Source organism: Nyctereutes procyonoides, unplaced genomic scaffold (genome assembly GCF_905146905.1).
Source record: "Nyctereutes procyonoides isolate TBG_1078 unplaced genomic scaffold, NYPRO_anot_genome, whole genome shotgun sequence".
NCBI classification, from domain to species: Eukaryota; Metazoa; Chordata; class Mammalia; order Carnivora; family Canidae; genus Nyctereutes; species Nyctereutes procyonoides.
This window is the reverse complement of record NW_026575020.1, coordinates 21,026,598-21,052,137: the sequence shown is the minus strand read 5'-3', so window position 1 is coordinate 21,052,137 and position 25,540 is coordinate 21,026,598. Positions and strand designations below refer to the sequence as shown.

The following is a 25,540-nucleotide window of genomic DNA, read 5'->3' as shown; positions in this document are numbered from 1 at the left end:
AAAGGGCCAAATAGAGCATTAGAAAGACAAATGATCTAACAGACCTCTCGTATACTTTCCAAGATAGGATCAGTTAGGGGACAGTCATGGCCACCCATTACTTCACCCAGTAAAGCTCCATTAAACACTTCCTCTGTGCGGACTCTGGAGATAATGCAGCGATGAATTAGATTCAGCCACTGCCTTCCAGGGGTTCACAGCTCATGTGGAGACAGGCATGCAAACAGCTACAACACTGTTGTAATGGGAACACGGTCAAGGCCTCGAAGGGGCCTGGACAAATGAGAACTTAGATCTGCCTCTTCCCAGTGCAGGACACATGTCCTGGGCATCTTCTGTGACCCAGATGCTACTCTAGGCATGGAGGGAACAGACAAGAAAGACACAGTCCCCACCTGAAAGATGCTTCTGGCCTCTGGGATGCTTCGATGCCCTAACCGCTCCTCAAATAGAGTAAAACATTTCCTCCTCTAAGCTTTAGAATTCCCCATCACGGTGCTTATCACACCATAATGAATGTGTTAGAACACTTGTGTTCCCATCCGGGCTGCAAGCTCCCCAAGGGCTGGGCCCTTCATTATTAATGTTTGTATAACAAGTGAATCCCTTAGCAACTGCCTGAAGATAGTAGATGCTCAACAAATGCCTTTTGAACTGAGGAGATGGAGGGCAAGGTAAGGGAAGTTTATCAATTAGTATATTACAAGGCAACTCTGATGTGCGCCTCTTCCATGGAGGGAGAACATGGATCCACTGAGATGCATAGGGGAGCAAGTAGAGCTCGGGAAAGCTTCATGGAAAATACTTCATTGAAATGGATGTTGGAGGATAAGTAAACGTTCAATAAATGAGGGGACTCAAGAGGAGTAAATTCTAAGAGCAAACAGGATGAGCATCGGTGAAGAGTCGATGGGCAAAGGAAGCATTCAGGATAGAGCACACTGCATGTCTGACCAGAGTTTAGGGTATGTGTCCTAAAAAGCTGGCAACTGAGCCTGGAAATACTACTCAGGAAGGCAGTGGAGCCCCACTGATGGACGAGAGCAAAGCAGTGACATAGGAGCTCAGTTTTAGACAGGCCATGTGATCATGGTGAATAATGGGGATGGGACAGAGAGAAGCTGGGGAGGGCCCAATTAGAAGCACCCATTTTGAGTCAACCAACATAACCCTAAAGAAATTGCCAGCTCCCCAGTTCCACTGCCTGGGCCCCATAAGTGTCATCCTTGCACTGATAAGGCTCCTTCCTTTTGACCCTGCAGCACCTATAAATAGCTCCATCAAGGTCTCTGCCCCTAGCTCCACTCCAATTCTGAGCTGTCACCTGCCAAGACCCAAGCACAGCCAGCCTTGACTGTGTCACCCCACTGTCCCTCAAGGGATGCCAGCCTATGGTGCCCTGATAGCACAAGCAGTGGCCAGCAGGACTGCCAGCTGATAGCATCATCCTCAGCTTGAATCCTGTCTTCAGATCCCCAAGAGGTATTTTACACTCTATCAAAAGGGTGGGGGGGTGGAATATTTCAGACTATGACTCCACATGCCCATCCTTTCATCTCTCTTAGGGTGTGCTGGGCAGGGGCCGTTGCTGAAGACCGTAGTTCACGTGGGTCCAGGTGAAGAAGCAGCTCCTGCAAAGTCTGAAAATCTGGAACAAGTTGTCTGGAAGTCTGAGTGCTGGACCTCTGGTGAGTTACCTTGAGTCAAACCCTCTCCTTACCAAGGGAAGCTAGGACCCCTGGCTGTCTGCCTGGAATGGTGTTCTGAGAACTCTCATGACAATTGTGGGTGCTGCACCTGGAATCTGAGTACCCTGCTCTGCAGGGGGTGGGGAGGGGGGTCTCTGAGGAAGGAGGATCCTAATGCTGCTGCAGGGAACAAACGTAATAATAATAACAATAATAATAATAATAACAAACGTAAATAAGGGGGATGACAAGTCTGGGTAACCTGGATTGGGGTCCTTGCCAGAGCAAAAGAAAAAGCTTGGGGTCCTTGAAAAAGCTTCCCAACTTCCTCGAGCTTGAATTTCCTCACCCATAAAGCAGGAATAACACCTGCATGCCTTACCATGGTGGGTTGTTGAATCACATGGTGAGTGTACACATGCATGTTCCCTAAAAATCATGAGGGCTCAGAAAAGCAGATCACACTTTAACCCACCCATCCCGGAAGCCCGTGCCCACCTGGCCTCTTCATTCAGCAGAGGGAATCCTAGGCCTCCCTAGAAACACAGTCTCCTCCAGAGAGGGGCCTAAGCCCCAATCTAACCCATCCAGGGCCTGACTGCAGTCACCCCAAGTTAATACCTGCCTCCTTCCTTCACTGTGAAAATGAACTGAGATCATTTATGTAAAAGAAGATGATAATTACCAAATATTTCCTATTTATTATATGCCAGACTCTGCAGCGGGCTTCTATTGTAGGACTTAAATGTTCATACTAACTCTCATATATATGAGATGTAATACATGAGACATAGACCATATGATAGATGATACAAATATATGTGAGAGCTGATACAGATGCAGATATATTTTCTCATTTTAGAGGCAATGAGAGGATATGAACTCAGGTCTCTCTGCCTCCAAGGATCTTGCTTCTTTTTTGGTGATTCTCTACTCTTCTTTACCTGGTACAGGACGAGGAGTTTCTCTGGTCGGGGGCGGGTAGAGCCACGGTAATGCTCAGTAAATGTTAGTTCTTTCTTCCCCTTCCCTTCCCTTCTAAAGAAAGTGCTAGGAGGAGCCACACTCCTGAGAATCTCCAGGGTCCTGGAAGTGCCCTAGAGTGGCCTGGCCCATTCGGGGCAGGCTATAGAACTCCAAACCACACTCCAGGGAGCACCATGTCTCTGGGCTGTAGTAGGACAGAAGCCCAGGAGGCAGACAACCACATGCATGGCCACAGGGCCAGGGGACCAAGGGTGCCAGCAAGCCTGGTGCCCACCTGGCTCGGGGAGCCTGGAAGAGCCTGGCACCCACAGGGAAGGGGGCCAAGGGAACCCACAGCTTCCCAGGGCCTCACTGTTCCTGCCGAGGCCACCTGCCGTGTGCCAAATACTGTCTCCTGCAAACCATACGTATTTACATCTGAAGACAGCCTCTGACACATTAGGTTTTCATCCCAATCTACAGACAAACCAGTGGTTCTCAACTAGGGACAATTTTGCCCCACAGGAGACACAAGGCAGACAAAACTTAGCGGGAGGGGACATATTACTGGCCTGGAATACTTCTAAGCATCTTACAATGAGCAAGACAGCTCCTCCTCACAAACAAGTATCCAGTCCAGGGCTGCCTGGGTGGCTCAGTTGGTTAAGCGTCTGCCTTCGGCTCAGGTCATGATCCCAGGGTCCTGGAATCCATATTGGGCTCCCTGCTTAGCGGGGAGTCTGTTTCTCCCTCTCCCTCTGCCCCTCTGCCCCTTGCCCTGCTCATTCCCTCTCTGTCTCTCTCTCTCTCAAATAAAATCTAGAAATAAGGAAGGAAGGAAGGAAGGAAAGGAAAGGAAGAGAAAGAAAGAAAGAAAGAAAGAAAGAAAGAAAGAAAGAAAGAAAAGAAAGAAAGAAAAGAAAAGAAAAGAAAAGAAAAGAAAAGAAAAGAAAAGAAAAGAAAAGAAAAGAAAGAAAAGAAAAGAAAAGAAAAGAAAAGGAGAACTTGGTCCAAAATGTCAATAGTGCCCAGGTTGAGAAGTCCTGAGACAAACAAACTTTTTCTAGGAGAAGTTCACCAAGAGCACATAGCTGATGAGTGCTGGAATCAGATTCCAGGTACTGATTCTCTGATTCCCAACCCAATGCTCCTCCTTTATATCTGTGATGGGGAGACCAGTGCCAGCTAAGGAAACGAAAGAATAGACAAGCTTGCATTCTGTCCAGCAGAGTTAGGAGCATCTTGAGCCCTACTGAAATGCCCCAACAGCAAACATCCTGAAGCTTCCTAGGATGATGTTGTAGTTGCTGCCAAAGGTTTGGGAGCTATAAATGATGATTTATTTGCATTTGGAATTTTATAAGTGGTCAGTCCCCTCTGTGACTGCCCCACCCCACCGCAATCCCAGGCACAGCTTCCTCCCTTAAGTGCCAATGGCCTGGGTGAGCTCCCCACAGTCCAGAAAGGCATCACCCTGTCCTCTCACTAGAACTAGACAGGCTCTCCGACCAGGTTCCTAGGGGCACATGAGATGGTTCACGCCACAGAGGTCAAGAGCCTGACACATAATAAGGGCACAATAAGGAAGGACAGGGGATCCCTGGATGGTCCAGGGGTTTAATGCCTGCCTTCAGCCCAGGGCGTGATCCTGGAGTCCCGGGATCAAGTCCTGCATCGGGCTCCCTGCAAGGAGCCTGCTTCTCCCTCTGCCTGTGTCTCTGCCTCTCTCTCTGTGTCTCTCGTGAATAAATAAATAAAATCTTAAAAACAAAAAAAAAACAATAAGGAAGGAGAGAGTCAGGCAGAGGAATGTGAGGACAGCCATGGTAAAGATGAGGCAGCCAAGGCCAGCATAGGTGCTATCACAGCTCAGCAGCAAGACCCTGCACTGAGTCCTGTGATGAGACGGGATGAGGTTCTAGGTCAGCAAAGGACTTCACCCTTTTCTCAATGCCAGTTGCACCATGTACCCCAGAAGGTAAGCCTCCATTCAGGATGGTCCATCTACTCGAGACCATCTATTCATCATGGTTTCAAGATTAAGTAGGTCTGACCTCAAGGAGCCGGCCCTGCATCTGACCATTCTAGTTGACAGACAGGTGGCCAATCATTACTAACAGCGAGCAGCTGAGCACAGAGCTCCCACCCGTAAACTCTGGTCCCCTGGACCCCATATAGGCAGTGATTTCTGCGGCTCCTGCAGTCCATACCCCTCACTTGGGCAGAGAGAACAGCATCCTGAACTCTGGAATCCTGCCAGCCACAGGCATCACTGAGAGATTGGCAACCAGAAAGTCAAGCCTGAGACCCCACAGACAGACCTGTCAGAGCTCCAAAGCCAAACAGGATACTTTCCATGAAATAAAGGCTCTTCCTGCCGGGGAAATTGGAAGGCCCTTAATTAATAGTTCCAAGAGCAGAACCTCACAGCTTCTCTGAGTTCTGGCCAGGAAGGCCTCAGCCAGCTCTGGCCCGGCCAGCAGAAGCTGAGAACTGCATTTGTCTGCTGCGGCCAAGCCGTGGCGAACAGGCCTGCCCGTTGGTCACGGGCACGCTGTGGACACGAACGTGGCAGGCATGCAAGCTGCGCCAGAGAGAAAGGGGCTAAGGACCACGGCAAGTGCTAGCACCATGGTAGAAGACCAGTCAGCAAAACCTAGCACTGGGATTTGCTGCCAACTCCCCATGGCTGCTGGTTCTCTTGCTAGTAGTGTTCAACCCTGGCTGAGCATTTGAACTAACCCACCGAGCTTTGAAAAATCCCAATGCCCAGACTTCAAACCAGATGTCTTTGGAGTATTGTTTAAAGCCCCCCAAGTAATTCCAACAGGGAGCCAATATTGAGAATCATAGACCTTCACCTTCCCCTTTGGCCTCAATTAGTTCTCCTAGTACATGATGATTCCATTTCTCAGTACCCACGTATTGTTGACACCCTAGGGTCAGTAACTCACACCAAGGACTTGAACTCCACAAAGAAAGGATTAAAAGGGAAGAAGAGTCCAATAAAGACAAGACTCTTGCAATTTAAATAATAATAAAACAGGGGTGCCTGGGTGGCTCATTGGGTCATGATCCTGGGGGTCCTGGGATGGAGCCCAGCATCTGCATCCAGCTCCCTGCTCAGCGGGGGTCTGCTTCTCCCTCTCCCTCTGCCCCTCCCCTACTATTCAAGCACTTGCTCTCACACATGCTCTCTTTCAAAATAAATAAATAAAATCTTTAAAAAATAAATAAATCATAACAAAACAATAGAATGGTAATCATCTTTTTTGCAATGTCTTTCTTATCTAAGCCATGCTCAACCAGGATGCTGCCAAGTACAATTTTTTTATTATTATTATTCATGAGAGACACAGACATAGAGAGAGAGGGAGAGAGAGAGGCAGAGACACAGGCAGAGGGAGAAGCAGGCTCCATGCAGGGAGCCCCACGTGGGACTCGATCCCGGGCCTCCAGGATCAAGCCCTGGGCTGCAGGCGGCGCTAAACCGCTGCACCTCCAGGGCTGCCCAACAATTTTTTTTTTTTTTAAAGATAATGTGATCATGTCGCTCAAAACACTCAGTAGCTCCCCATGACCTACAGCAGACAGCTTAGGGTCCCTCGCAACTAGTCTCCAGCCTAGACTTGCAGCATTCCCTCCTGCTCTTGACTTTACACAAGCACATACCTTGCAAACCCCGGGCCGGCCTGTCCTGGAGCTTCATAGGCACTGCTCCTTGGACCCGCGGTACCCTCACCTGCCCCTTCCCCTTGTCAAAATTCTACTCCACCTGAATGCTAGCTGAAATGCCACCTTCTTCATGCAGCTCTTCCAGTCCTCTCAGTTGTAATGAATCCCTTTCCCCTCTGCGAGGCACTGGCCCTGCCATGCACAGGAGAGAGCATTCTCTCATGACAGTTCTAATCAAAAGTTTGTATTTATGTATCTGCAAGCCTCTAAAAATATGACATTTGCCTGAGGGCAGGGGATGTGCCTTATCCTTCCTGGCACAAGACAGGCCCTCAGGGAATGCAAAATGGATGAATGAATGAATGAATGAATGAACAGCAAGTTGAATAAACTACACATTGTGGATAGGTACTCTGTCTCCATAACTGAGACTTGAGTCATCACATGCTGTTTGGTTGTGAGATGCCTTCCCAGCAAACAGACTGAAATATTTTCCCAGGAAGGTAGCCTTGAATCCATCAAGTGAAATCATCATTACCCACGTTCTGTGTTAATCCTCCAGGCTCATTAGCATGCCAGATAATTAGCGCCCCAGTATAGGCAAGGCAGAGAGCAGCTTGTATGAAGGAAGCACTGCCTCTGCTTGTGGAATATCAGGAGGGGATGCAGGGTAAGGGGCAGAGCCATGACACCGTGGGTTCCTGGGGACTGTCGTACTTGTGTCCACTGGGTGCCTCTCCCTTCTGTGAGCCCCACCCCGTTCCACCCCCTTTGCACCTAGAAGTGCCCCCTCCAGGCTTACAGCCAGATAGCTGTAATTGGGTTATCCAGGGATGCAGGGAAATACACGCTGGAGGCAGAAGAATGTGACACTGCCCCAGGTGGGCCATGGCCCTGTGCCCCCTCCCAGCAGAAGCTCTTCTTCATGCACTCTGAATGCACTTCCTAGAAAGGAGGAACAGGAAAGTGAATGGAACCAGGAACGTTGAGACCTTGGTGACTTCCTAAATCTCTTGTGCCTCAGTCATGCACACAACACAGGAGGAGGAAAAGACCTCTCTCATTGCATCATTGGGACATGCTTTCCAACCCTGCCTGGCACACAGCAAATGATCAGTAGATGACTTGCTGGCTTCGTTTATCCCAGGAGTTCAATGAAATGGAATCCACACATGAGATCTCCCTTTCTGCCCCACCTCATCTCCCACTGAGGAGGGGCTGCTGCACGAATCCCTTGGAGACAGGTACAAGGCCCTATGACTATCAGGCATCTACCTGGGGAGGATCCAGGGAAGTGATGAGACACCAAGGGACAGGCCAAATCATTATGATTCTACAGTTGACACTTTGTAACCTGCTCTGTGCCCTGTGGTCAGTGTTGTCACACCCTGTCCTACCAATCCTAGTGCCTGTCACCTCTGTCCCAGGCCAGCCCGGGCTCAGGACCTGGGAGAACTATGTCTAAAAGATGAGCATCCCTATCTTGGGATACCATGGCACCTGGAAGAAGTCTGTGGTTGCCTTGACTACAGCTGAGTGGAGTCCTACCTACTGACCTTCCTGCTCCCTTCCCATCCAACAACATTCTGTGGTGAACACCTAATCCCTGGTCTGTCTAGGAACTCACTATTCCTTAGAGCCCAGCATGGCAATTACTATACCAACTCTAACATCTGAGAACTGGCAATTTAAGAATAACAAGAAGTATTCACCCTGCCTATACAGGAGGGACCATAGCTGGTTCCCAGTTGATGAGGGAATGTCCTTTACAAAAGAACACCAGCTCATTAATGTAGAAAGAATGATAGAATGGGGGAATCACTATTTTGCAACTTCTAATGAAACCGTTAATTCCAGTTCAAATATCATAGTAAACAAAATATTTGCAGAGTACCTTAGCATCTATCATCCCAGAAATGATGGGGATCATTTGATCACGGGAGATAATGCAACAGAGAGACCCAGCAGTTGCCACCTTAACCACATGATCAAAACCAGCATCTCTAAGAGTAGGACAACCACACAATACGCTTTTCCTGCTGTGATGCAATAGAAAGTACTCAGCTTCGTCTATGGCGTCCTCTTGCCACATCATTACCCTCAATCTCATCCAGTCCTTAAGCCTAACTCCCTGTTTACAGGAAACACAGGGAAAGAAGGAGCAGGTTAAGTAAAACCCCCAGGAAATAATCAGATTGTATAAACCCAAATGGTTTATTTTCTTCCAAAAGTCAATATTAAAAGAAGTGTGAATAGCAGCATTACTCATAATCGCTGAAAATGGCAACAACTCAAATGTCCAATCACTGATGAAGATAAATAAAATGAGGCACATCCATCCATCCAGTGGACCAGCATTTGGGAATAAAAAGAAATGGAGTTCTGACGCAAACTACAACATGGATGAACCTTGAAAACATTATGCTACACAAAAGGGCTGTCACAAAAGACCGCATACTGTAGCACATGATTGCAAAGTGTCCAGAATAGGCAAATCTGTGGAGCCAGACAGTAGATTAGTAATCACTTGAGGCTAAAGTAGGGGAGTTTGGAGGAGGGAGGGAGGGAACGAGCAAGTGGCCACGAGTTTTATTTTGTTTTTTTTGTGTGTGTTTTTTTGAGTAATGAAATATTCTAAAATTCACAACACTGAATGCACACAGTCCACCGAACTTAACACTTTCTATGGATAAACTGTAGGATATAAGAATTGTATCCCAATAAAGCTATTTTTTTTTTTTAATTTTTATTTATTTATGATAGTCACACACAGAGAGAGAGAGAGGCAGAGACACAGGCAGAGGGAGAAGCAGGCTCCATGCACCAGGAGCCTGATGTGGGATTCGATCCTGGGTCTCCAGGATCGGGCCCTGGGCCAAAGGCAGGCGCCAAACCGCTGCGCCACCCAGGGATCCCCCCAATAAAGCTATTTTTAAAAACTGTGCACGTGTGTTATGTTGGAGGAGAGCTCTTTGATTAAAGAGACAGGATAACCAAATGCAGCACATGAATCTTGATTGTATCTTGAGTGGATGCTGAATTTTTAAAGTTAAAAAGCTGTAAGAATGTTTGGGGGACAATTGAGGAAATTTGAATAAAAATAGGAGGCAGCCTGTTAGCAGCCAGAGCACACGCAAAGAGGGCACTGGAGCATGGCCAGAAGATCACCCCTGAGGACAGGGCCCAGGTGAGGAGGCATCCAAGCAGAGCAGGGGCCCAGGGAATAGGGAGATGGTCTCTATTCAAGGGAATGGAGCAAACAAGTAGATAAGATAATGGAAGGCTGGCTCTCTACTGGTGGAGAAAGGAGAGGCTAACTTGGAAAGAGGAAAAATCTAAAATGAAACCTGCAGTGTTAGGTTGGAATCGGAAGTATTGTTGTGAGAGGTGCCTGGCTGGCTCTGTTGGTGGAGCACGTGACTCTTTTTTTTTTTTAAGATTTTATTTATTTATTCATGAGAGAGAGAGAGAGAGAGCAGAGACACAGGCAGAGGGAGAAGCAGGCTCCATGCAGGGAGTCCGACGTGGGACTCAATCCTGGGTCTCCAGGATCATGCCCTGGGCTGAAGGCAGCACTAAACCACTGGGCTACCCAGGCTGCCTGGAGCACGTGACTCTTGATCTCGGGGTAGTGAGTTCAAGCCCCACATTGGGTCTGGGAAGTATTGGTGTGAGGTCATGGTTTTCACTGCAGATGCAAATGTATATGTATATATCCTAGTTCTGTCCACTGAGCCAGGGAGCATTGTCACCCTAATTGCAATGAGCATACCCAGAACCCAGATCTTATTTCTAAAGAGCATTTCCCACTAAAAGGAATCAGAGTTCATTGGAGAAATTACAGAAATTACTAATTACAGGACTGAGTGGGGAAAAGAAAAAGATGAACCGGAACATCTAGCTGGGTCAGAAACTGTAAAACTGCTCAAAAGTTGTGGGGAAATGTCAAAAGAACACAAAAGCCAGCTTGAAGAGGTTCCCAAGTATGGGAAAATTGGAGTTTTGAAATAAGTAATGACATGAACTGATTATAACCCACTGAATAAAAGAGATCTGAAACTACATTGATCTAAATTAATAAATGAATGAAAAGAGAGAAGAGAGAGAGCTCTTCTGTGTTTTAGAAAGTCAACTAATAAATGTGGATGAAATGATGGAACTAGTGAATCACCATTTGGCGAGCATCACCCTACTAACTCAGGCAAGTGGGCAGCCCAGGTGGCTCAGCGGTCTAGCGCCACCTTCAGCCCAGGGCCTAATCCTGGAGTCCCGGGATGGAGTCCCATGTCCGGCTCCCTGCATGGAGCCTGCTTCTCCCTCTGCCTGTGTCTCTGCCTCTCTCTCTCTCTCTCTCTCTCTCTGTCTCTCATGAATAAATAAATAAAATCTTTAAAAAAAATAACTCAGGCAAGAAAAATCAATGACAATGAAACCAGAAGGTGAGAGAGAGTTGAGAAATGGGGTTTTACACGGTCTCAAAGTGTTTCCCTGGAAGACACCATGTTAATCAAGTGATAAAAATTAACATGATAAGTATTGGGACAAATAGATATCATGTGCATCTGAATGGGAGATAGTAAGAAGAATCCTGAATCAGTTCTATGAAATTCAGCCAAAAATTTGTCATCTGAGTCTAATCAAGAGGGAAACCCAAACTGAAAATCCTTCTGCAAGATGGCTGCCCTTGAATTGTAAAAAATGTCAAGATCATGAAAGTAGGGAGAAACTAAGGAACAATTCCAGAATAAAGGAGGCTTAGGGCATGTGACAGCTGAGTGACCCTGCATGAGGTCCTCTGGCCAGAGAAGACATGAGTGGGACACGGGGGAAAGGACACATAGGAATTCTTTGAACTAGTCTTGCAACATGTTTGAAATTGTTTAGGGGGAAAAAATTATACCTCTCTTCTTGGAAGAGATACCCAGTGTTACCTCCGGACCTTGTGCCAACTTTGGCTGTTTAGTGTTAAGTAATCTGTTTACTGCTCAGCCTCCCCACTAGACTGAGCATCTCAAATTCTTGGATGGGCCTTACTGATTTCCATTTCTCTAGAGCTTAGCCTGGAATGTAGGAAGTGCTCGAGAGATGTTTGTTGAATCAATGTTCTGGGCAACTCATAACTCCCAAGACTGGTTGGCATATCCCCGGACATGCTGATGGTTGGTAAATACCTCCAAATATTAAGCTTGAATACGCCTCTCTGCAAACCAAAGAGCATCTGTCTGCCCTGCAGCAATGAGCTTTGTGTCCTGGACAGCGTCCTGCTTCTAAGGGGCATGCTGCCTGAGATCACAGGCTCCAAGGAGCAGTGTTCTTGCTTCATTACTTTGGAGAGAACAATGGCCCTTGTTTGTTTAATCCCAGCCCATTGTGGCAGCCTTGACTGCACAGAGCTCACTTGTGATTCATGTGAATGTCACTTGAGCTCCCAGAGGTTTGCAGCCATAATTCAACATTTGTTAATAGCCACTTAAAATGTCCCTGAAATAGCTAACAGGCCCAGGGGATGGAAGGTGTTCTGCTAAGAAATCATTCCAGGAAGGCAGAAGCAGCCTTGGCCCAAACTTTAGAAGACATGGTTACTTCCAATTCATGGAGATGCTCCTCTCTCATCACTGCCTTCTCACGCTGCATGAAGAGAGGGACAAACAACTCTCAGGGCCACCGGGAGAAGGCAGGAACCTGGAATCATGTTGGGCTCATCACTCTGGTGAGGTTCCTCGGCTGCCACATCTCATGGAAGGGGAGAAAACACAAGAGAACACCTTCTAGAGAATCCCACTGGGTTCTTTCCAGTGGAAAGAACGGAAGGAGGAAACAGAAGAATAGAGTCTTAGAGGCGAAGTCAAAAGGTTGACGTGTGGGTGGAAATGGCAGGAGGGGGAAGGATGAGAAGAAACTCAGATAGGTTGAAGTCTAACTGTGACAACTTGACAAATTATTTAGTTCTCCCCAAACCAAACTGAAAACTTGCCCAACTAGCGTATGACTGTAGAATTCGAATCAAGGCAGTCTTGCTCCGGAGCCCATCCCTGAACCACTGTACCAGTTCTGCTACCTGCCAATCAGTCAACCGGAGCACATCTGGACTGGACGTCCAAATTCAAGTCACTGGTTCAGAGGCAGAAGTAGAAGCTCTCAATACCAAGCTCTAGTCACCCAGGCCCTTAAACACATCCGTTGCTCCTGAAGTTATCCTTTCTGCCACCCACAGTCGGAGTTCAAGTGCAGAGGCAGAGGCAGACAGGGCGGGCAGGACAGAATCACATCCACGTTAGAAAACTACCACTGGTTTCCTAGGGTCAGACCCCTGAGCTCCCCATCTGGCAATCTGGAAAGATCCCAAGTGTCACCCCGGCCAAGAAGGGGCTTCTCCAGCTTTCCAGGATTGCTTGGCACCTCCACCTTGTGTGCGATGAACTAAGAGACTGGGCGGTCTTCCTGTTCTACTTTGGGTTGGGCAGCTGCCAGGCTCCTGGTTCCCAGGGGAGGGTGCAAGTAAGTGGAGGGATCTTGGGCCTAAACCCCAACCCTTCTGAGCTGAAGACTTGCTGACGAATGGCTTCACTTCACTCATCTCAGCCCTGTACAAATAAGCTTGATGGCTTTACAGCAAATACCCCAAGGAAATCAAAAGGCATGGCCCGACTCCCCAAGAGTACCACTTTCTTGCTGAGTGACCCTGTGCCAGTCACCAAACCTCTCTGAGCCTTATGTATGCTCAGCTGTGAAACAGATATGTTGTTACCTTTTCCACTTTTCAGAGTTATGGGTGGAATCAAATAGCATCTTGTAAAGACAGCATCCAGGATCTGGAACCCGAGTTTCTGGTTCAAATCCCAGTTCCGCCAATTCCTTGCTAAGGGACACCAGTTCTGTCATTTAGCCCTTCAGAGCGCCAATTTTTTCCATACAAAAAAAAAGAGTTATCAGGACACCTGGCAGGCTCAGTGGTTGAGCGTCTGCCTTACGCTTAAGGTCATGATCCTGGGATCCTGGGATTGAGTCCCACATTGGGCTCCCCATAGGGAGCTGCTTCTACCTCTGCCTATGTCTCTGCCTCTCTCTGTGTGTCTCTTATGAACAAATAAAGTCTTAAAAAAAAAAAAAAGAGTCCGGGCCGGTGTGAAGACTAAACGAGTTATCCATGTGACCTGCTTTAACTTAGAACAGTGCCTGGGATATATTCTATGCTCGGAAAATGCCAGAAATTAACAGGTTTTGTAAACTACGCAGTGATGACCAAACGCGAGGAATTCTAGTTGTGACGTTTCCTGGTGTCTCCAGTAGCTTATACCCAAGAGTAACAGCAGGAGCTGAGTGCCAGGCTTGATTGCAGCCTCATTCTCCATACGCTTGAGATTTGCTGATGTCAGTATGGATTTCCCAAAACAATCTTGTTGCTTTTGGAACCCCCAACACTATGTTTTATCACCAGCTCATCTTAGTCATAATAAAAATAACAACAGCCACAAAATAGTGGGCCCTCTACATCTGGCCCATTGCTAGAAGTTTCACTTCTATCACTTCCTTCCGTGACTGCAAACAATCCTATGAGGCAAGTGCCAAGGTTATTATTCTGTAACAGATAGGGAAACTGAGGCCCAGAGAGAGTAAATCATTTGCCCGAGGTCATTAGTAAGCTCTGTTTTTGACTCCCAGATCCCTTGACTTCTGACACCAAATGTGCGGGCTTTCCCCTTGTGCCAAACAATTCTGATGTGAACTACCCACAGCGTGTGTAGACCCCACAGACTAAGGGCTTGGTCCCACGAGACTGCCCCCCACTTCAAGTGCCAATTATGAGTCCAGGCCACCTATGCTTCTGACCAGTTAGCTGTACATCAGAGATCCCCACAACCCCCTTCTCAGGTACAATAATTTGCTGGAATGGCTCAGAGAACTCAGGAAAGGTTTATATAGTGGTATTGTTTTATTTATAGGATACAATACAGGTTGTATCTAAGATATGGGGGAGGGGCACATGCCCCCATAACCCCTCAGACACACTACCTTCCCAGCACCCTCACATGTTCACCAACCCAAAACCACTCCAAATCCCTTCATTCAGAGACTTCTGTGGAGGTTCCATAACATAGGCACACTGGATTAAATCATTGGTCTTTAGGATTGATTCAATCTTCAGCCCTCTCTCGGGTCAGATAGTTGGTTCCTCTGGCAACCAGCCTTCATCCTAAAGCTATCTCGGGCCACCGAGAGTCACTTCATTAGCATAAAATCAAGTATGGTTGAAAGACCCTTATTATGAGCAACCAGAAATGCTCCTCTCACTCCAATCCCTCAGGAAATTACAAGAGTTTTTAAAGCTCTTGTACCAGGAACCAGAAAAAAAGACCAAATATATATTTCTAATTAATCAAAAAATCACAGTCACACAAGCCTGGGGCACGCACCTATCTGGCCCTAAATTCCATGATTATACCAGAAAGCTAATCTCTTATGTAATTATCTCAGGTGCCAAAGCCCTTTCATCTTTCCAACACTTGCCACTATCCCCTGGTGCTCTGGAGCAGGGCATTCTTTGGGCCAGACTGGCCTCCTTCCCACCCTCCTGTAGCTTAGTCTATCTCTACCTCCACCCACCCCAGAATCACCCCTAATCCATATACCTCTCAGTCTCCCCAGACCCTACATGGAACCAGGTTAGACCAAATTATACCCAAGATTTGCTCTCTAGGATTGAATCTAGAGCCCAGAATTTATGACAAATCTCTCTGGGAACCTCTCAAGGAAGACATGCATAGGTACTTCGGAAGGCCAGGTCTTTGGACAGACACTCCAAGACCTGGCTACCAGCACCCACATACTACCTGTCTGGACAAACTGAATATCTGCTCTCTTGTCTGCAAGGATTGTCCTACAGCACCCTTTTATTCCTGGCTTCTGAAACACTCAGCCTCAGCACTACATGCTATTGGGAAATGGGGCGGTTCTGCAGGCTAGATGAGCTGACTTGCATCTATTATCAGATCTTTCCAATGCTAAATGCCAATGGCCCTCACCTCTGATTTCAAATATCTCTTCAGGAAGGAAATAAATCAAGGATGCTCAGCATTAGAAGTAACTTTAGAGGCCGGTAAATCCAACTCTTCACCTTACATTGATCAACCTCTACAGCACTGGCAAAAAGCAATTGTGTGGCCTGGCTGGAGCTGATGACAGGTTACCAGGTACTCCCAAGAGAGCTCCTTCCAATCAGTCAGTATCCACCTCTCTGAACTTCTGTCCTCTACCTTCACTGGGGCTAGCTCTGCCCTCTGGTCTTGCACAAAGAAGGCTTCACTCCTCTTCCCTATGACTGCCTTCCAAGGGTTTGAAGAAGGCAGTTGCCCTGCCTTGGGTCACCCACTTTCCTTTTCAAGCTAATGAGTCTCAGTTTTTTCCTACACTCCTCATCACTCACGATTTCTGTGACACATGAGGAATACCACCCCTGGTCAGCCAAACATGGCTCACGGCCTCCTGCTTTAGAGATAGGCCCAAGCCACTACCAACATAAAAGTCTCCTCTTTGTGGCTCAGAGGATAACTGATGCACATCCAGGAAGAAATGGTGGTGGAGGCTGGGTGGGGGAGGGATGCTGGGAAAGACAGATTTTCTGAGCAGAACTGGGATAAGATGAGAATTCAGACTGGTGAAGGTGTGTGCTAGAAGGTGAGCCACTTGGGGTATGCAGCAGCTAGAAGAATAAGGGATAGATAACTCAGCTCTGAGGGAATAGGCAACTTCAGGAAGGGCTTTCCTTGGACAAGAAGCTCCAAAGAGGCACAAGTCAGCTGTGCCCAGAGGTGTGAATCCTAATTAGAGAGATGCTCATTAGAATTAAAAAAAAAAAAAAGAAATCTCCCCTGGAAATTGTTACAGGTCCCAGTTGAGGACACAGATCTAGAAAGTTTGAGGTTTAAAAGACTTTTGAACAGGTGTTTCCTTCTTTCTAAGCTAGACATGGTTCCATACGCCCAGATGATTCTCCATGTTACCAAACAGATGGAGAAGTTAAAACTCATCACGACATAGGTTGTCTTCCCTAGCGAGGCCTAAGGTAGGGTTTCTTAGCCAGGTGACTTACTGAGGGAAAGACTTCAGGGGGTGAGGCACGCAGGATATGGGCACGGGAGAAAAGGTGTTGAAACAAAACCTCAACAGCAAAGATGTTGAAACCACAGGAGAATCCCAGTTTAGCCTGATCCCGTGGGAAACCCTGCAGTGTAAACTACCCCCAAGGTGTTCCATCTTGAGGCAAGATGGCTGGTTTTTGTCCTCCAGGGTCAGTTAGTCGCTGGCCATTGGCTGCCCCAGGCGGCAGGGAGGTGAATAACTTCCCAGATATTTCAGGGAGTGGGAGTGCCATCAGTACAGGTAGGAGTGGTCAGGAAATGCACCCCCAGCAGCAGCAAAGGGCATCTGGGCAGCATCTTCCAAAGAGGTCCTTGCTAATTCATCCACACATCCCGGCTCACACAAGCAAAGGGCAAGGTGTAATGGCAACTTTCTATCAGATCCAGAAGCTGCAAGCAGACACGTAACGGCTCACAGGATTTTGAGAGAAGGCCGCCGTGCCTCCCTTTACCCCACTACAGCCACACAGCGTATCAGAGTGTTTCTGCTTCCACTGCACAGATCTATCTAAAAAAACACAAATAAATGGATAAATATATCTGGTTACAAAATAACATCAACTCCCTCTCCCAAACAGAAGTTAAAAGTTGTAATTTCAGGGAACAGACATGAGATCAGAAAAGTAAGTATTGTCGGTTGTAGTTTATTGCACCAGAGCTCTCTGGGTGGGAAAACCCTTGGAACCCCTTTGTTTTACAGATGAGGAAACTAAGGCCCCTAGAGGCCAATTACCTTGCCCAAGGTTGTACGACTCAATCAACGGAAGTCAATAAATCTAGGCAAAGACATTCCTCCCATGTTTAGTGCTTTATTTCTTGAGTATAAATTTCCATGATCACTGAAATAATCAATACAGAGCATACCTGAATCATTAGAAAATAAGTACTGAGAGATAGAAAGATGCTTTAGCATCCAAAGGATGATACTTGTTGGAATGTTGTTCCCAAATAAAGTCTAACCTGATAAACAAGCTTCTATCCTAAGCTTCAGATTTCTCAAATAATGAACATGTATTTCTAGAAGCATCCGCTACCCAGTAACAACCCAGAAGACCAGTCTGTATGGACCAGTTTTACGTCTATGCATGTGAGAAATGTAATATATGGAATTTCACACTTGCAGGGGTGATGATGTAGGCCATTAGTTCCAGGTTATAATAGATTGTGGGTCAAATGGCCCTACAGTCGTGTTTGCTATTTCAACCCAGTTCTATCACACATCAACATTCAGACAAAAAAAAAAAAGAGAAAACACACAGCATACTTTTCAGATATCTCTTGACCTAGGTGATATATTTTTGGTCTGATGGAGAGAATGGGATTCTTGGTACTTTGAAATATGAACTGCTCTATGGAGCAATAGTTCTGACAGCAAACTTGGTGCTAAAAGCTGCCAATTGGGTCTTTGGGGGATTTTTTAATGGGATCCCATTTTAGTTCTTACTAAGAAATCAGTAGCAAACTAGGATTCGCTTTACAGAAGATTTCCTAGAACTCATCTCTTCATTAAGGGAAGGACTGTCTGTAGGGAGGAAAAGAGAACCAAGGATAGAGAGGGGGAAAGGGACCGATTACCAAGTCAATGAGCTCTCAGGTGGCCTTCTTTCATCAGCAACTCTGGAGGTCTACGGACTCCCAGGGACAGAAGTACAGACTCACCCCACAAGCAAGGAGGCACTAGCTCTGTGGCCTGTGCGATAGTATCAGCTTTTCTCTGCAAGTAGATAGTGGGGGTTATTATAACAGTCAGTTTCCAGTCACTTCTCTATCCATCCAACACATCAGAGAGAATTCAATATACTCCTGAAAGCTTTTCTTCCAGAGAGCCACAACCTAACATCCTACAAACAAGAACTGGCAGCATAGAAAAATGTTCACTCCTGTTTGGCAGTGGTCACCTTTCCAAGGACATGGCAAATGCTCACAAAACTTCCAAGCACCTTAAGGAATAAAGGGGCAATCTGGACCATTCATCATAGAGCCCAGAGACTTGCCAGGTGATGAAGAGTTAGGTCTACACTCGTATACTGAGGCAGACGGGACTGGTCTACACAAAAAGAACCTCACGGTCTTTGTTGTCCATGGTCTTCATGACTCCCCAGAATCATAAGGTTGGGCCTCATCCAGAAGCAAGGTCAGGAGATCTCATTTAGTATCAATGAACGTATCTGTGGTTCATCCTAGCAAATATACAATGAACAGTGGGACCGAGATGGCCTCAGGTCAACTATCAATAAAGTGCCACCAACGGAGAATAACTGGTGTTCAGTTGTGAACCTAAAATCCAAGGAGACGGAGTTAAGAGGGGTGATTACCATTCACCCTCACAAACTCCCTGGTGCTTCTGGCATAGAAGACAAAACATAGCCCACAAGAGGGGTTAGACATATCTTTGGGTTTTACTTTTATTCTCAATGGACCTTTCAGGGAATCTCTAATACCCTGAACACTACTCCGGGGACCCAAGAAAAAGAGAGCAAACTGACACTGATTGGGCATGTGCTGCATACCAGACAAGGCACCAGATGTACAGGTGGTGTGGTCCCAGGCACACAGACACACAAAGAAGCCACACATCATGAGACCGGATGGAGCTACTCCCAAGCCCCAAAATAATATATTTGTGATTGCATCCAGGATGCTAAAAGTAGGCTACTTTTTCTTTCTTCTCTATTCTTTCCTCACACTGCCCAAGTGTTCTCCAATAAGCATGGACTGTTGCTGTCATCAGAAAGTGTATTATTAAAATAATGATAATAATGAGGTACATCATCCCGATGCAGGTGGGATCCCAGATACCTCCGCTGGAGAAGGAAGCTGAAAAAAATGGCTATCTCCCTTCATATCAGCTAGGGTATCTCCTTACCTTCCAGTAACGTCAAGCTCACTTAACACACTTTGAAGACACATTTTGAGACACATGCGCTAAGCAGTTCCAAGCCCTGAGAATATAAGGTCAGTAAAGACCTCATGTCTTACAGGGAGGACAGACAAAAATAAGCAACATTTAAAAATTATCAGTGGTTAAAGAATTCAGGTATTAAATCAAATCATCTCTGGGGTCTCTTCTAGCGTAAACACTTTATGAGCCTAAGGTTAGGAAAAGCATGATGAGTGCTCCAACAGAGGAGGGAGCCAAAATGCTCTTTCAAAGACAGAGGAGGAAGAAACTCATTTAGATTATTGCCATGAGGGAGGGGGGTAGGGAATGGCAATGGTTTCCTGGAAAAGGCTACAGAGACATTAGAGCTGGATTTTTAAAGGACAAGTCAGATTTAAATAAATAAATGTGGAAAGAGAGGTGAGAAAGCCAAAAGTAAGTAAGAAAGGCTCACAGACAAAGGGTTCTGGGTCCATTGAGGAAACAGAATGCAAACTTTTAATCAACAACTGGCTGTGTGCGGGCCCTGTATTTGGCATCGTGTGTGCAGAGAACGTGTTTGATGAGACAAGATGCCTGTTCTCAACTAGCCCTCCATCTAGAGGGGATGGGAAATGAGCTGTAAGCTCTCAGATGGCAAAGGCCTAGGCTGGCTTTATATATAACTGCCGCATAGCAGGTGTTCTCTTGGGTCGACAAAGGAACGACTGTGTGTGCAGTAACATGACACACTGTGGCAAAAGCTCTACGCCTCATACAGAGGTCACTTGGCTCCTCGCAAGGGCCAGGGCAGCATAAGCTTCCCGGGGTGGGGTCAGTAGCATGAGTTGCAATGTGGAAGCCCAGATGGTGGCTAAGAGGAGAGGATGTTTAGGCCACAGACCCGATAAGAACCAAGGCCCTGAGAAAAGTGGGAGTCTAAGCACCACGAGAAGAACCCCACAAGCACAGCAGAAGCCTGTGCTCTAAAGCTGATGGTGAGTCACAGTAAAAAAAGAGTGGGAAGAGCACTGGCCTGGAGTCAAGAGAGCCAGCATCTAGCACAGGCTCAGTCAACACTCCTGTGGGCTGCACAGCGAAGCAAGGGGCCTGCCCCGTATGGACCAGGCAGGCCTCTGCCACACACGGGCTCTTGGCATACTTTACCTCTCTGGATCAGTACAATTCCAAGTGGCAGGTATTACTGCTTCAATTTTAAAAATGGGGAAAGTGAGGCTAAGAATCTTGCCTAAGATCACACAGCGAATGGGGGTACAGTTGGAATTCCTACTCGGATCTCTCCCGAAAGCCCAGTCTACACACACCTGTTCCTTGTGTAATACGAAATACTGAGAGGTTAGCTGTGGACCTGCCAGCCTGGGACAAGAATTCCAAGCATGTGAGCTTCCTAAACCCTCACCTCCACATCTTTGTAACACTATGTGATGCAGCTGAATAAGACCCACAGATGTGCCTCTAACAAGATCTCATTGTGGAGGGACCTTTCTTTCAAGAAGAAAAGAACGAAACACCTTTCCAAAGAAATCTCAGGTTTAAAGCACAAACACATACAACCAGGGAGAGTTTAAAGTGCCAACTGAAGAGCCATTGGCATTCCTGAACTTGGAAGCAGATGAACCACAATGTGATGAGCAGAGTAACCACATGCAATAGTCACATGTAGTCACGAAAAATGAATTTGCCACCTGTCAACCATAGTGAGCTACTGAACCCAACTGTGACCTCGACTCTAAGAACTCCTGCCTCCATGAGGCTGGGCTTTAGCCCTGCGCTCCAAACAGAGAAAGCGGCAGCCGCCTCCACCCCCCTGGTTCATCCTCACAGCGTGACTCCTCACCGGACTTCTGGGGGGGGGGGTGGCTGCAGACAGGTCAAGTGAGGTGGACAATAACAACCCTCCTCCTAACATGGAGAACAGCCCCGCCTTCCATCCGCACAGCTGTCACAAAGTACAAAAGGACATTCACCTGTAGTGTCTCATATGACTCCTCTTGCCAACAACCCTGCGAGTGAGAAAGTCACATATTAATAGCAGATGTTACAGGAGCAAGTCGAGGCCTGGAGGGGATATAAAACATGACCCAGGGAAGGAGCTAGAAAACGACAGAGCTGGGATTCAAACCTATTCAAGCCAAGAAGTGGCTTCTAATCTTAATCTTAAATCGTCCACCGTCATGGCCAGAGACACCCCATCCAGACCTCCGTTCTTCCACTTGAGGTCAGTGGGGCAATCTTCCCCAAGCAGGCACTATGGAATCAAGCCCTGTTCTGCTTTTCCAAGAAGGACAAATGAGTGCCTATCTGCATTCACATCGTCCCAGGTGAGGGCTAAGAGGATACCTGCATCAGCATGGGACACACCTATTCACATGGTAGTCAGACATCCACACCTGGCTTCCTGGGACTTTTAACCTCCACAAACAGCCTTTCCCTCTGCTAGAATCACGGCTCATTCACTAATTAAAGGGTATTATGCACTTCACTGCACACCAGCTAAGAACTTGGAATAAGAAAGCTTATGCAAAAGCATTAACCCTGCACTAGGTATGCTTTATAGAAAAAGAAAAACAGAAAAAGCGATCCACCTGGGACATCCCCTGCCCCATACTCAACTTCTCTAATAAGTCAGCCACAGCATGTAAGGCAAGAAGCCACCCAGTATAGGACTAACCCAGGTAGAGCCTAACAAGCCAAATGGAGAGGGATGAGCAGCAGAGAGAATGAATGAGCAAGAACGCCAGTGAACTAGATTTCTCCTGCAAGGTTCTTTGCCCTCTTGAGGTGCGAGAGCCCCAGAATCAGCATTTTATACCCCAGGCCAAAAGGGACAAGTGTACGAAGTGGGAGTGAGAAGGGTAACCCTTCATTACAAGGTCTTGGAACCAGCCTGGTGCTACGTCCCCTCTCATGGAGGCTCAGCATGGCTTCCGGTTGGGGTCACAGGGTGAGAAAGATCAGCTGTCCACCTGAGGCCTCCTCCAGATTTCCTGGAGTGGGTGCCCTTTATGAAACTTCCCGAACGGCTTGAGGGATCCAACCCTGAGGCTCACCCCCTTTTCCCTGCTGCCTTTTCAATGCTGGAGCAGGTCACACATCGATGGTCAGTCCAAGGGGGAACACTCAGCCAGATCCGTCCTGGACTTGCTGGGGAGGGCAGATGATGACGTGCCACTTACTATTTAATAAACCAGATCCATAAGCAACTCTACTATTTGAGAGACATCCTGGAGAGGTCAAAGGTCCAAATAAGGCTTTAAGGCCTGATCTTTGGCCTCCTGGTACTCCAATAACTCAAAAGATGGGCTAAGTGCAAAACAGCAAACAGAGGTCAAAGAACCTGTACTTGGAAATGGAACTTGGTCATGAATTGAGAGGAAACCACTAGTTGGACACGCCGATGCTTGAGAACTCAGTCCCGGGTCTGCTACTGACTGCAGTTTCTCTGTGAGTTCCGTGTGTGTTGAGGCAGACAGACAAACAGCTAAGTGCATTTCTGAGCTGCAGGTGCAGTGGTGAAGCCGAGAGTTGCCACGGCAGTAGAAAGCACGGGTGAGACCCAGGGATCGCTTCGGCCTCCAAGAATGAGGCATGCTCCCCTTCTCTCTCAAGCCACTTAGGATGTTATTTGTGTATGACATGTTTTAGGGTCTGGTTTGCTCCACTGAGAAGGGCTTCCAGGACTGCTGGTCCCTTTCCCCAGCTCAGACCCTCTTCCTCTTTAGCATAAATATGCTACCACGGATTTTGTTGTGCTCTTTCTCACAATGTTTAAGACAGTAAAAACAGCTCCCCCAGGAAACAGAGCTCTATGGGATGCAAGTGGCGATGCCCCTTCCTCCCCGGCACTCTGGGCTTCTCCAGAATCTCAGCCAACTGCAAGCACAGAGGCTGCAGGCAGAGACTGCTTGTGGCATTAACAGAAACTCAGAGCGAGAGGCCAGTAGGCAGTGGATCTGAGAGCGGGTGGGGAATGGATGCACTATCGGCAAGGCAGGGCATGCCTTAATTAGGCAGAGGGCCCAGACAAGTGCCGATGACAGAGTCCAGTTCCTTTGCAACTGCTGCACCTGCCATCCAGAACCTACCATTGCAATCTGGCTCCAGGCTCGGAGACTCAAAAGCTCTGGGTTCTCCCTAAAGCAGTTTTGAGAGTAGCAGCCACCCTGGGCTTCTGGAGGGTCCCATGGCCCCCGATGCCCCAGACTTGCCTGGAAATAGGGAGGTGTCCGTAGCTGCAGTCTGACCCCTCATGCCGAGTTATGCCTAGCAGCCCACGGATTGGACAGAGAACCCTGGCAGCGACAGCTCTCCTCCCATCCTTTCTCTGCCCCTCTAGGAAGCCCCATCCTGAACGTGAGCCACATCCCCCTCCGCCTTTCCTCTTTGCTCAGCTCCACACTCCTCCTCCAGGCTTTCCAATCCCACAGCTGCTCGCCCCCTCCCCACACCACTCCTCTCGCAACCACGTTGTTAAGCGATTGCACAGATAGCAAACCGAGCCTTTGAGTTTCAAGCCGAAGCTCTCAGACGAGCCAGCCTGGACCGCCTTGCCCTCACAGGCATCTCACTGACCATCCTCCTACACACGGGCCTCCACTTACACGCTCCTCTTGGGCCCAAGCACCCTGGACATCTCTCTGCTTCTGACCTGCCAGCAGACCGGACGGAGACCCGGGGTCCCCCGGGGTCTCCTCTCCCCACACGGAGCTCGGAATCCACACAAGAAAAGGAAGCACAGAGACTTCCACCCCCTGGGCAGCATCACCTGCTCCAGCAAGCTTCCCAAGCCACTGGAACCACCCAGGCTGCCTGGGGCCCCACACCCCCTTCTCTGGCAGCTTTAGCTCCAGCCCAGCCCACAGGATGCAGTGCCTGATGCCACTTCCGAGCAGAGAAAGAGAGAGAGAGAGAGAAAAAAAAATGCCACCTCGTCAATGACAAGCTGTTCCAATCATACAGCTCAGATACCAAGTGCCCTGGACAACGGACAGCTCAGGCCTCCTCCCTCTAGTTGGGAGGAGGCCACGTCAGCACATCTGGGAACGTGATCCCCAACCACAGGCCCCCTGCTCACCCTCCACATCTGACCAGAGGACAGTGCCCCATCCCAGCAGGCAGACTCCTCCGACCAGTCCCAACAACTCTGGCCAACTACCCTCTCGGCCTTCAACTCAGGCACCGATCTCTCTCCTGTTCTGAAGCACAGGGAGACCCCAACGGGGTGCTTCTCAAGAGAACCGAGCTCAAGAGTAAGCTGAAAGCCAAGTACTCACCGTGGTGAAGTCCTGGTGGCCACACTCCTGCCCTTTGAACTTGCAGTAGAGCAGCATATCCTTCAGGTCGTGGCCCACGCGATGCAGGAACTCCAGCATGCTGAACTGCTTTGGTTTGTAGTGTTTGAAGTTGGCCTTCTGTCGCAGGGCCTCCAGCACCGTGGGGTCAGCCAGGTGCGGGTCCGGGATCTGCAAGTTGACGTCGAGCAGGGCCAGCAGCTCCCCGGCGTGGTACAGGTCGTTGGTGGTCAGCCTGGAAAAGCGGAAGCCGTTGAGGTTGCAGAGGGTCACAGCCGGGAAGACCAGGCTTTGGGCCACCACCTCATCCACCTTGGTGACATGCTGGTAGGAGAGGTAGTAGGACACCCTCTCGGAGCTCTCCACCAGCAGCAGGCCCAGGGAGCCCACGAAGGCCACGGCCCAGAGCACACGCCGGATGGTCATCGGGCCGTACACGAAGATGTGGCGGATGCCGTGGAGGGTGGAGGTGTTGGCAAAGATGTGGATGCTAGAGGGCTGCAGGCTGCCCTCGCTGGGGCTCTCCTTGAGGTCCATGGGGACCCTGTGCAGTTCCGCAACTGGCTTCAGGTTGATCCAATTTCGGGGAAGAGTTCCCTGTCGTCGGGCTCTCTGCTCAAAGCTTTTGCCGTTCAAGGGAGAGAACCGGCCCGGCGAGCCTCAGGCCAGGCGCCTTGAGTTTATCCTGGGAGCCCAGCCGCACGCTGCCAGGGGTGAGTGTTTATATAAACCCATTCAAACTCTAGCTCCTGATTTTTTCCAGGCGATAAGGAGGGCTGGTTTTATTTAGGGAGACACCAAGGTGATGTGGAAGAGATGTGGGTGGGAAGGGAGAGCTTAGCCAATGGAAATAAAGTCCTCCCCCCTACACACGCCACTAGAGACAAGATTAAAAGCGAG

The 25,540-nt window shown here is 48.2% G+C and overlaps 1 protein-coding gene across 1 annotated transcript in view; it reads right to left on the bottom strand.

The window, feature by feature from the left end:
• The window catches only part of ASIC2 (acid sensing ion channel subunit 2), a 999,134-nt gene extending 973,835 nt beyond the window's left edge, over positions 1-25,299 (bottom strand). Inside the window, exon 1 of the mRNA XM_055325634.1 lies at positions 24,623-25,299. Coding sequence (XP_055181609.1) covers positions 24,623-25,177 — 555 coding nt within the window. The 5' untranslated portion in view covers positions 25,178-25,299. The remainder of the gene's footprint in view (positions 1-24,622) is intronic.
• Positions 25,300-25,540: the final 241 nt, after the last annotated feature.